General features: G+C 39.5%; 1 protein-coding gene across 2 annotated transcripts in view; it reads left to right on the forward strand.

The window, feature by feature from the left end:
- DNAH11 (dynein axonemal heavy chain 11) overlaps window positions 1–15,865 on the forward strand; it is a 344,143-nt gene that overhangs the window by 104,561 nt on the left and 223,717 nt on the right. For both annotated transcript variants that reach the window (XM_047753939.1, XM_047753940.1), the window contains one exon: window positions 12,710–12,859. In XM_047753939.1, the coding sequence (XP_047609895.1) occupies window positions 12,710–12,859 (150 nt within the window). The remainder of the gene's footprint in view (window positions 1–12,709; window positions 12,860–15,865) is intronic.

Genomic DNA, 15,865 nt, shown 5'->3' on the forward strand with positions numbered 1-15,865 from the left:
AGCCAGGAGAGAGTTGCATGTAATTCAGAGTTAACATTCTGTGCTTGCTCTCTCCTCTTAGAAAAACATCCTTTTGTATTTTTTCAAATGAAATGAATATAATGGTTATAGACTGTGTGACATCAGTTGGCCCCATTGTGCCTCTCCAAGGCTGTGATCCAGTGCCCTAAATATGCTGATGACTTGGTGGTTTTAGCCACTGGTTCCTAACGACTTGAAAACTCTTTTCATCCTAGAAGAGTTGGCACTTTTTTTTTCCTTCCCTCATCTCGTGTGTGATGATGAGTGAAATCTTCCCCATGACAGCTATACTGAAGAAAGACACACTTTTCATGTGATGTGTTGTGTTGTGATGTCTAATGTGGGTAGCCGTGGGCCACACGTGAGAACTGGACACCTGAAATGTGACAACCGAGGAAATAAATTTTAAACTCCAATACATTTTAGCTGATAGAAATTTAAAAACCAGTCTTTGATTCACTTATTGGAAAACATTCATTTGTTTGAAAAAAATCTGAGTGTGAATCTACTTTTGCAGCCATATATTTTATGAAATCTAAAGAGAGATCAGATATTTCTGGTGAAAAATCCAAACTGAGATAATCCGTAAATATAAAAAATGCACCTGGTTTCAAAGGCTTAAAAGAATGTAAAATATCTCATCAGTAGTTTTTCTCTTAATTACACATTGAAGTGAAAACACTTTGGATAAATTAGGTCAAATAAAATACATCAAAATATATTTCACTTGCTTCTTTTTACATGTGTTAATGTGGCTACCAGAAAGTCCCTCCTGTGACAGATGAGGCCACAATGCATTCTCTAAAATGACAAGATCAGTTATAAACATGTTCAGGAATGTTTAATGTGTGCATCAAAGATATCCTTCGGTGGCACTGGACCAAATCTACATAAGATGAAATCTGCCAACGTGTCTTTGGAGAAATCCCCCCAAATTGCAGTGTGAAACAGATGGCACTCCACTGATACCCTTAATAGACTGTCAGTATTGGCATTCAGACAGGTGCTTGTGAGAAATAAGTTTACTCTTAGACAATAAAAAGAACTTCTGGATCGTCAAGGGGCAAACATCTAAGACCCCACATTCCTGCAAGCACAGTGTGTTTAACTGTGTGGTGCTTCCGGTCGGTGATCTCCGTGATGGAGGGAAGCAACCTCAGAAATCAGAATGATGCGGCTCAACAGTCGCTCACAGGGAATCACCGCCTTCCTGACAAGGATTAGTCCTCTTTCCACAGTTAAGTGGAAAAAGGCTCAAGATGCATGTGGTTAGGTGGCTGCATACAAGAGTGAATGAGTTTTAGTTGAAATGAAATGAATCAAAAATCCCAACTTTTCTCAAGGAAGTAGAAGGTGGGAAGGCTCGTAAGTACCTACAGTGGAGGGAGGGTGTTGCCCTTGAGTTTTGGTTGGGGCTGAGGATGGAATGGGGAAGAGGCAGGAAAAGGAAACATACAGAAGATGGTCTTGGTTTTGACCTTCTTGCCATTGTCTCTACTTACCTTCAACTAGACAGTAAGAATCGAGGCTGTTCATCTCAGTGTAGTTTATTACAGCAGTTGCCAGTGAGAGTCTCCATTTGGCATAACTTAGGAATATGTTATATTTTCAATGGATGCCTTTGTATAGAGGCAGCCTGATACCCAAAGGACTTAGGCATTTAGGTATTTGACAAGGAAATAGACAATCTAGTTTTTAAGTAAATATCTCATAAATTATATATTCCATAGAGATTAGCCCTGCAAAATAGTTAATATATTTTTGACCACAGGTTGTATAACAATATATGCAATTTTGTTTCATTTTGCTAGTGTGTCGCCACTGCTTAGAATTGTGTTATGGCTCCTTTATTGGAATTCCTTCCACGGCCAATTTATAAATTACACAGTCAAATCAGGGTTAGTGCAATGTAGGATTAAAAGGGCACTTTAATAGTATGAGATCAAAAAGTTGTCTTATAAATATGGGGTCCTGCTGCAAAAGAGTGTTAGGCCTTGCTGTGAAGTCTAAAACTCTAAAACTCCTGGTCCTGGCCTTTGTTTGATGTCACTTGATAAATGTTGTTCACCTCCATCTTAAATTCAATGGGCAGGGCTTCTGGCTATAACACATTAGCTTTTAACAGAGTACTTCCTTTGGGACCAACTAGAAAAGCTGGATAAAATAGTTAGGTAAATCTACTTAAATGCACCAAAGAGTACCTAAGGAGTCTCAAAAAAGTCAGAGTTTCAGGGGCCAAGACATGAGCAGAGGGAAACCACAGAGAGATGTGCCTGACCTTTGCTACTGCTTTTTCCCCTATGACATTTGACAGTGAGATGTGGCCAAGGGTCTGAAAAGCTGATGAGAACTTTCATCAGTATCACAGAACAGGAAAGAAGGAGAAAAACACAATTAAAAAAAAAAAAAAACTGGGCTTAAGCCCCACCAAGGAAGATACTATCCAGAGAATCAAAAAGCAATAATGATTCATGATGGGCCAGGAACAAAAGTGAGCTTCGTGATGGTCCCAGCTGGCTTTCTTGAGAGAGTTTCTGGGCCTGGCATAGGGTGGGGCAGCCAGGCAGAGTCTGGTGGACTTGCTGAGTTGAAGGTTCCAAGCTGAGAGTCCAAGAAGGCCAAAATGATGAGAGTTTGCGAAACAGAGTGCGACAGAGGGCAAAGCTGTTATGGAGAACCTGCGATCCGCGGAGGCCTCCTGGAGTCCTCACCACTGGGAATGATTAGTCCTGGATTAGATCCTATGCTAGTTCTGCCAGACACATGTGAAAAGCAAGATACTAAGGCATCAGACTGCCTCCAAGTGATTTAAGTGAACTCCAGAACAAAGCTCAAGAAGATAAGAATAAACATGCATTGCACACCAAGCAGGGTAAAGGCCACAGTGACTGACATTTTATTAAAGATAACCTGGGCATATGAAGAGGCAGGGATAGTTCAACCCATTGTGAGGAATCAATCAAAACTGACACATGATGAAAGATAATAGAAGAAGAAGAATGTATATACGTTTGTGACTGGGCTACTTTGCTGCACAGAAGAAATTGGCACAACATTGTAAATCAAGTCTAATAAAAAAAACTGTTGGATGTAACAGGTAAGGACATTAAAAAATGTTTTAGCTGTATTCCATGTGTTGAAAAAGTTAAGCAGAGAGGGGGAAAAGAGAAAGTTTCATATGTGTAATTGGACATCCCCAAGTGGGGACCAAGAAGAGAGACAGAAAAAAATATTTGTCCACGAGCAGCCAAAAGATTTCCACATTGATGAAAAGTAGAAATCCATAGATTTAAGAAGCTCAGTGAACCCAAACACAAGAAACATGAAGAAAACTACACCAATGCTCAAAATTGCCAAAACCAATGATAAATGTAAACGTCATCCATAAAGTCACATTATATCCAAAGGAATAAATGAGAGGATGATGAAAGACTGTGCAGTACAAGTGAGAGGATAATGATGGAGCCAACTTTAAAGTACTGAAAGAAAAATAACCTAGGATTCTTTACCCAGTGAAAAATTTTTTTTCTTTTTTCTTTTTGGCTTTTTAAGGCCACACCCACAGCACATGGAATTTCCCAGGCTAGGGGTCAAATTGGAGTTACAGCTGCCAATCTGCACCACAGCTCACAGCAACGCTGGATCCCCAACCCACTAAGCGAGGCCAGGAATTGAACCTACATCCTCATGGATACTAGCTGGATTTGTTTCCACTACAACACAGCGGGAACTCCTGAAACATTTTTTTTTTTTAAATGAAAGCAAAATAAAGTTTTCAGACATTGAAAAGTTGGAAGATTTTATCACCAGCAAACTGGTAATACAAGAAATGTTAAAGGAAATGCTTCAGGCAGAAGAAGACGATGCCAGATGGAAATCTGGATCCAAACACACAAAAATGAGCATCAAAATTGTTAATGTATGGAACTAGACAAAACAGGCACATTAGCCTTTCATCAGAAGGCGGAATAGTAGAAAATAACAGCTCAAAATCATGTAGGCCTGAATTTAAATCCTGGCTCTTTTCTTTTTAAAGATTTTTATTTTTTTCTATTATAGTTGATTTACAATATTCTGTCAATTTGTGCTATACAGCAAAGTGGCCCAGTCATACACACACACACACACACACATACTTTTTTTCACATTATCCTCCATCATGTTCCATCACAAGTGACAAGATATACTTCCCTGTGCTATACAGCAGGATCTCATTGCTTATCCAATCCAAATGCAATAGTTTGTATCTACTACCCCAAACTCCCAGTCCTTCCCACTCCTTCGCCCTCCCGCTTGGCAACCACAAGTCTGTTCTCCAAGTTCATGAGTTTGTTTCTTTTCTATAGATAGGTTCATTTGTTCATTTTTTGCTTTTCTGTAGATAGGTTCATATTAGACTCCAGATATAAGTGATATTATATGATATTTGTCTTTCTCTTTCTGACTGACTTCACTTAGTATGAGAGTCTCTAGTTCCATCCATGTTGCTGCACATGACATTATTTTGTTCTTTTCTATGGCTGAGTAATATTCCATTGTGTATATATACCTCATCTTCTTAATCCAGTCATGTGTTGATGGACATTTAGGTTGTTTCCACGCCTTGGCCATTGCACATAGTGCTGCAGTGAACACAGGGGTGCTTGTATCTTTTTCAATGAAAGTTTTGCCCAGTAAGTCCTGGCTCTTTTGATTATTGGCTGTATTGATGCATTACTTTTCTGGACCTCAGTTGCCTTATTTACCAAAGGGGGAAAGTAGTAGGTAATTTCTCCGTGATTTCTGAGCAAGTAGTAAAGCAAAGATATAAAGAACTGAGAAAGTGTTTAACATATAATGTAAAAATGGCCACAAATTCTTCATCTGTGCAATTTTGATGTGATGCTGCCATTTTTAGCGAAGGATAGAGTTTATTTCCCATTTGGGTTGCCATGTGGCTTGTTTTGGCCAATGTATCATTAGCAAGAGGCTTGAAGAGCACTGGTATGCTAGAGCTTGCTTTCTTGCTGCTGTTTGGAAACCTATGACCATCTCATCATGAATAAGCCAAGGCTAGCCTGCAGGATGAGGAGAAGCACATGCCCATGCCCAGGCCACCATCTGGACAATATCACACATGGGAGAAGCTCTCTGCCACCAGCAAACTTCAAGTATATTAGAGCACCTTACTGAGGGAACCCACAAACCCATGCACAGAATTGTGAACTATGAAATTTTTGCTTTTTTAAGCCACTAAGTTTTGGGATGGTTTGTTACACTGTAAAAACGAGTTGATGTATGTTAGTTATATAGTCACATGATGTCTAAGTACAGAATATACACTCATTAGTAGCAAGGACCTTATGTGCTACTGGTGTAAAATAAAAGATTTTACTAGAATTTTAGAAAGAAAAACCCCAAATGATTTAAAAAAAAAAAAGCAAGTACTAATCAGTGGAACTGGTTTTCTCTATGTTCTTTTTATTTTTGCTTTGTTTTTTTCTTCCTGAACTTACCTTGATGTTATCTATGGCCTTGTTTTGACATTGGTGACTATGAGAGAACTGGTGAAAATATCATGAGTTGGTGTTTCTAACTCTTTACTAGGCTGAAATACTCTGCCTACTAAAGTATTCATTTCCCCGTCTCATTGCAATTTGTACAAATATTTCCTTAAACTCTGACACAATTTGGCATTAGAAAAACACGTATATTCACACAATGAGCTATCAAGGTCAAGTCTACCAAAAGGCTAAGATTAAAAAGACTCATAGTACTAAATAATGGTAAGGATGTGGAATGATGGCAGTGTTCCTGTCTAGCAGTGTGTGCAGGTTGGTAAAACCACACAGGAAGCCTGTGTGATAGTATCTTCTAGCTATGAATATGACAATACATTATTACCCAGAAATTCCTCTTCACTGTGTATACTCAGCAGAAGTGTATACAAGATGAACCAAAAGATGTGTACAAGAATTTTCATAGCTGGAGTTCCCGTCATGGCACAGTGGTTAACGAATCTGACTAGGAACTATGAGGTTGCGGGTTCGATCCCTGCCCTTGCTCAGTGGGTTAACGATCTGGCATTGCCGTGAGTTGTGGTGTAGTTTGCAGACGCGGCTTGGATTCCGTGTTGCCATGGCTCTGGTGTAGGCCGGCGGCTACAGCTCCGATTCGACCCCTAGCCTGGGAAGCTCCATATGCCGTGGGAGTGGCCCTAGAAATGGCAAAAAGACAAAAAAAAAAAAAATTCATAGCTACAATACCCATCATACCCCCAAATGAAATAATCTAAATGTCCCTGAACAGTTGAAAGGGTAAATGCATCATGTTATATTCGTGTAACAGAGTACCACATAGCAGTGAAAATGAAAACTAGTGCTATACGTAATAACAGGAATAAACCTCCCTAACATGATGAACAATAGAAGGCAGACACAAGAATATGTATTGTATGAATCCACTGAGGTAAAGATAATGTCCATTTTTGAGAGGAGGGAATAGTGGTTGCTATGGGCCATGAGGAGTTTTTCAGGTACCAGTATATTCTGTTTAATTGTCTCAGTGGTTACAAAAGTTTTGTTCACTTTGCTAAAATATGTCAAGCTGTACACACAAGACTTTTCACTTTTCTCTATTTAAATTTTTTGAAATGTTATTTAAAATCTCAGAATTTGGGTTGTCAACACATTTGTATACCTTTATATACACATGTTAAAAATGTTAAGGAAGACATGCAGAATCAGTACTGATAATGTAGGTTTGCTCAAGTTACATTAGTAAGTGAAAAATCAAATTGCAAAATATTGCATATGCTTTGATTTTGTCTTTAGTGAAAAACAAACCAAGAGATACTTGATACCTAGAATTGTTTATAATGGTTTACAAAATTTATACCAAACTAATTTAGTCTTTCTGGATTATATAATTACATGATGACTATTGAAAGTTTGAAAAATATAGAAATACAGACAAAAGATTTGATGCTATTTTTGAGGGATTATAGGGTTTTTTTTTTTTTTTTGATGTGTCTGTGTTTGTGTAGGTTAGAACCTATGTACTTAATCAAAATTGAAATACTCTTATACATATGATGTTTAATGTCTATAAAAGTTCTCGTTATATAAAAGTGCCATCACTGATTTAATCAACTTCTAGAAAACTTCTGCATATTTAGACTTTTACCAGTGTTGCATGTCCCTGTCCCTGTACTGTCACCTACAGAGTTGTTTTGTTTTGTTTTGTTTGTCTTTTTGCCATTTCTTGGGCCGCTCCCGCAGCATATGGAGGTTTCCAGGCTAGGGGTCTAATCGGAGCTGTAGCCTCTGGCCTACTCCAGAGCCACAGCAACTCGGGATCCGAGCTGCGTCTGCAACCTACACCACAGCTCACGGCAATGCCGGATCCTCAACCCACTGAGCGAGGCCAGGCATTGAACCCGCAACCTCATAGTTCCTAGTCGGATTCGTTAACCACTGAGCCACAACAGGAACTCCTATACTGAGTATTCTTAAAAAATAAAACAAATACCATAGGATAGCACCTAGATGTGGAATCTAAAATATGGCACAGATGAACTTTTCTACAGAACAGAAACAGACTCAGAGACATGGAGAACAGACTTGTGGTTGCCAAGGGGAAGGGAGTGGATGGACTGGAAGTTTGGGGTTAGTAGATGTAAACTATTGCACTTGGGGTGGGTAAGCAATGAGGTCCTGCTGTATAGCCCAGGGAACTATATCCAATCACTTGTGATGGAACGTGATGGAGGATAATGTGAGAAAAAGAATGTGTGTGTGTGTGTGTATATATATATATATGTATATATATGTGTATATATGTATATATGTATGTATGTCTGGGTCACTTTGCTGTTCAGCAGAAATTGAGAATGTTGTAAATCAACTGTAATAAATTTTTTTTAAAAAAATGTAAAATACAGCAACAGACTAATCAACATTTTAATGAATAGGCTTAAATTTTTGTATGTGTAGAAATAACGGAGTCATTTTTTTCTCTTGCTCTAGAGGATACTGTCTACAATAGCCAGGACTGTCTACATTATAGACATTATCTATCTTTTCACACATTATGAGTATTACCGTCATTATGGAAAAATGAGTTAATGACTACGTACGAATGAATGAGTCCTGAGGTGTTCACCATGCCAGGGATGAAATTAGGCCTTTGAGTCTATTTAATCTCAGTTAATCAGCAGCGGCAACTTTCATTGATGGGCCAAATATGAAATTAGATATACGCAAAAAGCAAGGGGTAAACTTTGAGAAAGTATGGTTGCCATACAGAGAACATACAGCATAGCAATACATGGAAGTTATACATAGGAGCATGTATAAAAGCTACACGATTTCATTTTTCTTCCCTTTGTTTTCTAGGTAAGGTAGGGTGGACTACTGATCTGATTGCTGTGTTACTTTGCATTTTAAAAGATAAAATTACCTAGATGATGTGTGTGTGTGCGTGTGCGTGTGCATGTGCGTGTGTGTGTGTGTGTGTGTGTGTGTTGTCTTTTTAGAACCACACCCACGGCATATGGAGGTTCCTAGGCTAGGGGTCCAATTGGAGCTGTAGCCATCGGCCTATGCCACAGCCACAGCAATGCATGGTCGGAGCCGAGTCTGTGACCTACACCACAGCTCACAGCAATGCCGGATCCTTAACCCACTGAACGAGGCCAGAGATCAAACCCACATCCTCATGGATGCTAGTCAGGTTCATTAACCTCTGAGCCATGACAGGAACTCCGAAGAGTGCATATTTTTTATTTTATTTACAGGCAGATTATTATTATTATTAAAAAGACAGCTCTCCTGTTGCATAGTTCTGAAAAATATGAATTTCAGTTACCAAGGATTGGTTATGTAACACCATTCTCCTAACGACATGGTTCAGATTTCAGATACTGTGTTGTGTTAACTATGAGTGACCTTCAAAAGCACAAATTTTGTTGCTAGTCCCTCAGTCCACAAAAATCACTGTGTCAAGAACAAATTTACATTTTGACATGTGACCAGTTACTTCAGACCTCTCAAAGTCTGATTGTGGTTGGTCGTCGCACACTTGTTACCGGATCCTCACGTTGTCAGCAAACAGCATCGTGTGTTACCTCCTTGTCCCCAGTGAAGAATCCACATGACGTTTTAATAAAAATAAACCATCGAAAGAGGGACTTGGTAATGGAGTTGGATGTATAGCAAAGAAGTGAAAATTGACAGCACTAGACATGAAATTTGAATCATATTGTTGCAGAAGAGAAAGCTGACTGGCAATGACGGAGTGATGACACTACACTATTTAGAGATTGTAGGTATGCAGCCAGAGGATTTTAGTGAAAATGAACTTTGTGATATAAATGTAAACAGTGGTTGAGACAAAAAGAAGGAAGAGGTCCCAACGGAAGCAACACCAGCAAGGAAAAAAAAAAGAAATAATCCAAACCAAAACAAAACATTTCACATTAAAGAAACTCCCAGAAACTACAGGACGTGGAGAGCTCAAAGGATGAAATGCTGGCAGCCAGTCTTTAAAAGGAATATGATGATTATACAAACCATTGGAAGATGTTGCCTGCTACCTTGAGCTCTAAGATGAGAGGGAGGCAACACCGTTCAAACTACTCTGGATAAGCTTCCTCTAAGGAAATTAAACATTTTCAAATGTTTTTAATATTTTAAGTTAGCATACTAAATATGAGTTTAGTTTTGGGTTTTTTTTTTTTTTCATTTCCCTGTATTGTTATAACCAAGAGTGAGAAGGATGTTGTAACACAAATTTTTAAAGGCCAGAGCACAGTTGTAGTTTTCCCGTTGATTGCAGACGTTTGATGTGGTTTTTAGGACCCTGCACTGCTGTTTGAAGCAGGGGCTGCCTGTTTATGCACCAGTGCCTGGATCCACCTGACTTAATGTTAGCTAAGGCAACAGCATTTGAGTTTTTGTTGCTCACCTTGTAGAAACCTACTCAAGACAGGACAAAATGATTGAATTTCATGGTTTAAAATGTTCAAATCCATTCTCTTTCTTTAGTGAGATAAAAAAAAGGGCCTCTGAGGCAATAGGCAATAATTTTTATGTTTTGTGGGCTTGGGTGTTTTGTTTTTGTTTTTGTTCTGTTTTGTTTTGTTTTATAAAAGAAAAGCTCTTTCCAAAGACCAAACGAGGAAGAAGGAATTTTAATGTTGTCTTAACAAGTACAAAGGGATCTCATTGGAAATGGAACAGATCGAAGAGCAACGACATCTGTGTTAGTTTACAAACAGTCCTATTCTCTTAGAAGTGCTAAGTGGAAGACAGCGTAGGAAAACCTCCGGCTTCAAACAGGCCAGGTATAAGTCACAGGAGAACTGCACTCCACGGGGTCTGTGTTTCCTGGTCACCCACTGAGTGACTCCAGGACTAGGAGTTCTTTTGAAATGCTTTCCTCATCCAGCAGTGGTGTGTGAGGGTGTCTCATGACTGAGGTCTCATTTCTCCTGCTGCTTTGTACCTGAATATTACTTGGGCCCATTACCCACTAGAAGCCATTAAACATACGTGCACTTCCTGGCCTCACCAGCTGTGACAGTGAATTGTTAAATGATTGGAGATACTTGATTTATATACTTATATATAAATATCTTTTGGGTTATGTACAAGGATGCAGAGGATAATCATAACCTGAGCAGCGTTCATCGCTACCCCTCTGTCTACACTGCGAGTCTCAAAAACTCATCTGTTTTAAACTCAGAAGATTTCTTGCTATGATATTCTTCAGTACCGTAACAGCAAATACAGCAAAAATGTTAAGGCTAAAATCTTCAAAGATTAAATCACCCTTAAGGAGTCCCTTACCCCTATTGGTATGGGTCTTGTCACATAGGAAATTTAGAGAGTTTGCTGCTGTTCCTCAAAAGTGCTGTTGCGGTAGTTATCAATACAGTTAAATTTTATTTCCAGCAAAGCAATGCAGAGATGGTTGCAATGCTGTATGCTGGGAAATGTTTGATAGCTTGAACCATCTTCTGATTGTCAGCACCTTTTATTATTCTCTTTACTGAGGTGAAATTCACATAACATCAAATGAGCCATTCTAACGTGTATGATTCAATGGCATTTTGCACATTCACAATGTTTTGTATCCATCACCCTTATCTCATTCCAAAATATTTTTATCACCCCCTGAAGAAAAACCCCATGCCCATCAGGAAGTCACTCAGCCTTGCTTCTCCCCCGGTCCACTAGCAGCCACCACTGGTTTCTGTTTCTATGGATTTACCTACTCTGGCCATTTCATGTACATGGAATCATACAACATAGGATCTTTTATGGCTGGCTTCTTTCACATAGCATGATATCATCAAGGTTCATCTATGTTGTAGCAAATACCAGTACTTCATTCCATTTTATGGCCAGACCATGTTCTGTTTTATAGATTCGCCACAATTTGTCCATTCATCCATCAATAGACATTTTGGTTGGTTCCACCTTTTGGCTCTTGTGAGTGATACTGCTGCACAGGTATTTGAGCACTTGTTTGTAATAGAAGTGCACTTGCTGAGTCCTATGGTGATCCTGTTTCTAAGAAACTGCCAAAATATTTTCTACTTAGCAGTGTTTAGTTATAGGCTGTGTAAGGAGGGAATGTTTCTTCCTTCTCCTGGTTCTCCCTTTGGTTCACTCTGCCCTTTATTCAGTGCCCCCAAGGGAGGTAGAGCGTCTTACCTGACTGATAACCTACAGAAGGTATGTCTTCCTCTCCTTTCCTCTACACTGGTCCCTCTGGGTGGAGAGGCCCTCCCTGCTCTGGGCTGACATGACCGATGGATAAGTATTGCTGATTCTTTGGTTCTCTTTGGGAGCCAGTTGAGCTGTCCTCTCTGAACTGGACTTGAGCAGAACAAATGCTGATCTTTGTCTTTTTAACTCGATTTGTCTTATTTTTCAAGTAGGCTGGAACCTGCACAGGGTTCAGTATACCATTTATTGGGGGATCCTGTGGGGAGCCCACGACTTAGGATGTAAAAGATTGTGATGCCATAAGTATTGAAGCTTTGTAGACATGGCCTGGATTTGGAGATTTTAGATCTAACTGCTACCTATTCTTAGCAATCTCAACTTGATGAACTCACCTAATATTTTCCCTTCATTTTGGGGGGGGGAGGTTGGCAATGAAATGGGGGAATCCCGTTCACTTTTCTTATGTAACAAATATGCTATGAGGCTCATGTAAGTAGGAAAGCAAGTGAAAATAACATAGGACCCAGCAGGAGAGTACAGTTGTAATATTTTCACATCAGAACTTAACACAGCTCTTTTACAGTATAAGGTTTTTTGTGGTGTAAGTAAAGTAATATGTCTGAATTATAAGAACTTGACCACGAAATGCCCAGCAAGATTTGCTCCAGGGATGTGGCACAGATAGAGAAGCTGGTCAGGCTCTAACCTTTAAGTAGAAAATAAATAACTTACTATTAAGCATTCACCTCCCAACACCTGATGCTATGAGGTGATCAGAGTACCTGGCCACTTCTCCATCAAGGCCATTTCAAATTCTGAAATTGAGGAAGGGATTCTCATTGGGAAGGAAAACATTTCGAGGTGACTCTGTAATGACATAAAGACAGTTTTGGAAATTCATTTAGCCACATCTCTAGATGACCAGACTACATCTCCAGTAAGAAATGCTCTTAACTGTTGTAATTTTATCTTAGGTTACACGCCACCTTTCCAAGCTCTTCGATAGCATCGCAGATCTGCGATTTGAGGATGATCAGGATGTTTCTGCATCCAGAGCAGTTGGAATGTACAGCAAAGAAAAGGAATACGTCCCATTTTCAGCCACATGTGAATGCACGGGCCATGTAAGATTTGCTTATGAGGTTCTCTATGCTAGAGGAGTACTGGGAAGGATAATTTTAGGAAGTTGAATTAATAAAAAAAATCAACTCATGTCAAATGCAGCTCCAGTTAGTTCTGTGCAGAGATCCTGTGTACCTGTGTCTGTATGACAGAGGGCGACACTGCCCTGCTTTCCATTCTGCTCATCGAGCTTCCAGCCTGCAGGGACTCAGAGATGCTAGCAGTTGAGCCAAACAGGAGAGACTGTCACAGACTGAACGAGAGGACCCCTAAATGAGTACCAAATGCAAACCAGTGACTGTGTCTCCCATAGAGCGTATTGTTTTCATCACCGTTCAGAGGACACAGGAGGGTTAGGGTGAAACAGCACCTTGCAGTGAAACATGTTTTTTAAAGAGGCTGTGGTTCGGGATCCCAATATAGATGTTGTAAATGGCTGCTCGTAAAGTTGATTGAGTCCGCTAAGCTGATGTCATGTACTTTAATTACCATGTGCACAGACAGTTAAGTTAACATATTTTCTTCTCTTACAGATGAATACCTCAGATACATTCTTAGCAGTTATCTGTAAGAATGGCTCACTGTGATTTATGAAAGAGCTCTTGGTGTTTTCAGATGATTTAGAGGAATTGCATCTTTTTATGACCATGCTTGTATAGCTTGAGTTAATCCACAGAGTAACTCAGACGGCAGCCTCTCTTACAGAACAGTTTGGGTTGGGGTAAGGGGTTCCTTGAAGGGTCCCTTGCAAAAATGTGCTGGCAACCTTTTTTTTTTTTTTTTTAACAGGGGTTTTCTTTATTCCTCTCTGTTACTTTTTAATATTGTACCAGAAAAATCCTGCCAAATGCAGGGGAAACAGATGGCAGAATACTTTGATTAAAGTATATTTTTGATCTCTTGGGCTCTTTAGGATATCATTACAATGATTAGAAAAAGTCACCATAAACTATCTTGACAAAAGCGTGCTGCCGTCTGCCTCCTCCCTGGCAGACTGCCAGCTGACTGGCATTGCGCCCAGAAGGAGGACAGTCCAGTTGATAGATGTGAGTTCACTAGCAGGAACTCTTGGTATTGAAAGTTTCCCAGTGCTCTAATTTATTCTATATGAGCAACTTCTGTGAGAGGCTTTGGGGCATATACCTTATTTACCTTCTAATTGCCTTTGTTTTATGAAAAGATGCTTTTACTTTAGGTCTTCTCTCCCCTCACCACCCTGAACTTTTATGTTTGGTTCCTCCCAATTTTAGCTATTTGCATTTATTTGCCAAGTGTTTATTGAATACCTACTATGTGCCAGCTGTTGGGTTCAGCTTTTGACAATCCAGAAATGAATAAGACGTGGCTCCTGTCCCCCTGTCCTGGGGGAACTCTTAGGCTCATTGAAGAAATGAATATTCACATAAGTAGTGATAATTCTTGTTATAGAGGGTTGGGCAGAAGCTGTTAAAAGACCAGGAAGTAGGGGTTCAAGCACTCACCTCATCAGGGCTTAGTTCTCAAGTTCCACTGAGCTGATCTGCTGTTGTTGGCATGGTCGCATGATACACTTTGTAGGTAGGCTTGGTCTTCTCAAATGGACTGGAAAGTTCTCAAGAACAGGTGGCCATAATGAGGATATGGATCCCAGAGTATCTGAGTGATGCTCATATGATACCTGATTTACTGAAGGAACTTGTTGCTTGCTGACACTACGTTGTGCTAGAGTGACTAAAGTAGTGATTAGGTCCCCTGCACCGGGCATGTGAACAAAGGCCAGCTAGGAAGCCAGGAGAGAAGGCTCTTAGGGCATTGGGATGTTGGGGTCCTGCCAGGGCAATGCTTCCTTTTTCTTCCAATATGGGAGGCTGTCAGCTCATTGACAACACATCACTCCTCCCAAGTTCTAGGAATGAAGGTTACTGCTGTCTTCACAGAGGCAGGGAAAGAAATCAGCTGGATCATCTTCAGCATCTCATACAGTCCTTAGAGCTTATGTATTACAGTCATTTTTTATTGCTATGCTCAGTTATTTGCAAATGATGTAGGTATCTTTTTTGTTATATAATACCACCCCCAGGTAACAGATAAATGGATAAATAGAGCAAAGCATATTTGAATTGGATGGAAAACTGGCTGAAAAATATTTGTGGGAACAAAACAAACTTCAAATGGATTTTTTTAAAAGATTAATTTTCACAAGTCAGCAGTTGTCCTGTCTCTCATACTCTCCTGCTGTCTAATTTCTGACAAGTGTGAAGATGAGAGCCAGTAGGGAATATAATTAAGATACTTGCTGAAAACACTTTGTCTTAAGACTGGGAACTATGAAGGTTTTAGGGTGGAATCTTCAGTTGATTTAAAAATGATCAAAAAATACATTTAAAAAATCAATTTCCTAGACTCACAGACTTAGCAGATTGATGGTTACCAAAGGGGAAAGGGGGAGTGTGGGATTAACAGATACACAGTGCTATACATAAAATAAACAAGGACTGACTGTATAGCACAGGGAGCTCTACTCAGTAATCCTAACCTACAATGGAAAAAGTCTGAGAAAGAATATATATGTGTCTGTATGTGTTTGTGTGTGTAAATGAATCACTTCGCTGCACACTGAAATTAGCAAAACATTATAAATCAACTATACGTCAATTTAAAAAATCAATTTCCTCTTATTTACAAATCGCTAGAATTTTACTGTAGCATATTGGCTTTGATGTTTGGTTTCTCAAAATACTGTGTGTTACTAGAGGGGATCTTGGTCTAGAACACTCTGGTCTTGAAATGTGAAAAATGAATAATTGGGAACACTTAGAAGGTTTAGAGTGTGGAAATTTTATCATCCAGCTGGTAGGTAAATAAGATGTGCCATGTCCCAGAAGAAGACAGATTCTCGTCGGAAAGACTTCACCACTTCGTAGTTAACCTGTTCTTTTCACTTGTGTTTCTAGTACAGGGATTTAACATAAGTTCATCTCAGGCCTCTCTCTCTGCCTAGCCTTCAAGCCTGTGAGCAGGCGTTCACA

The sequence above is a fragment of the Phacochoerus africanus genome, chromosome 11 (genome assembly GCF_016906955.1).
Source record: "Phacochoerus africanus isolate WHEZ1 chromosome 11, ROS_Pafr_v1, whole genome shotgun sequence".
Lineage (NCBI taxonomy): Eukaryota > Metazoa > Chordata > Mammalia > Artiodactyla > Suidae > Phacochoerus > Phacochoerus africanus.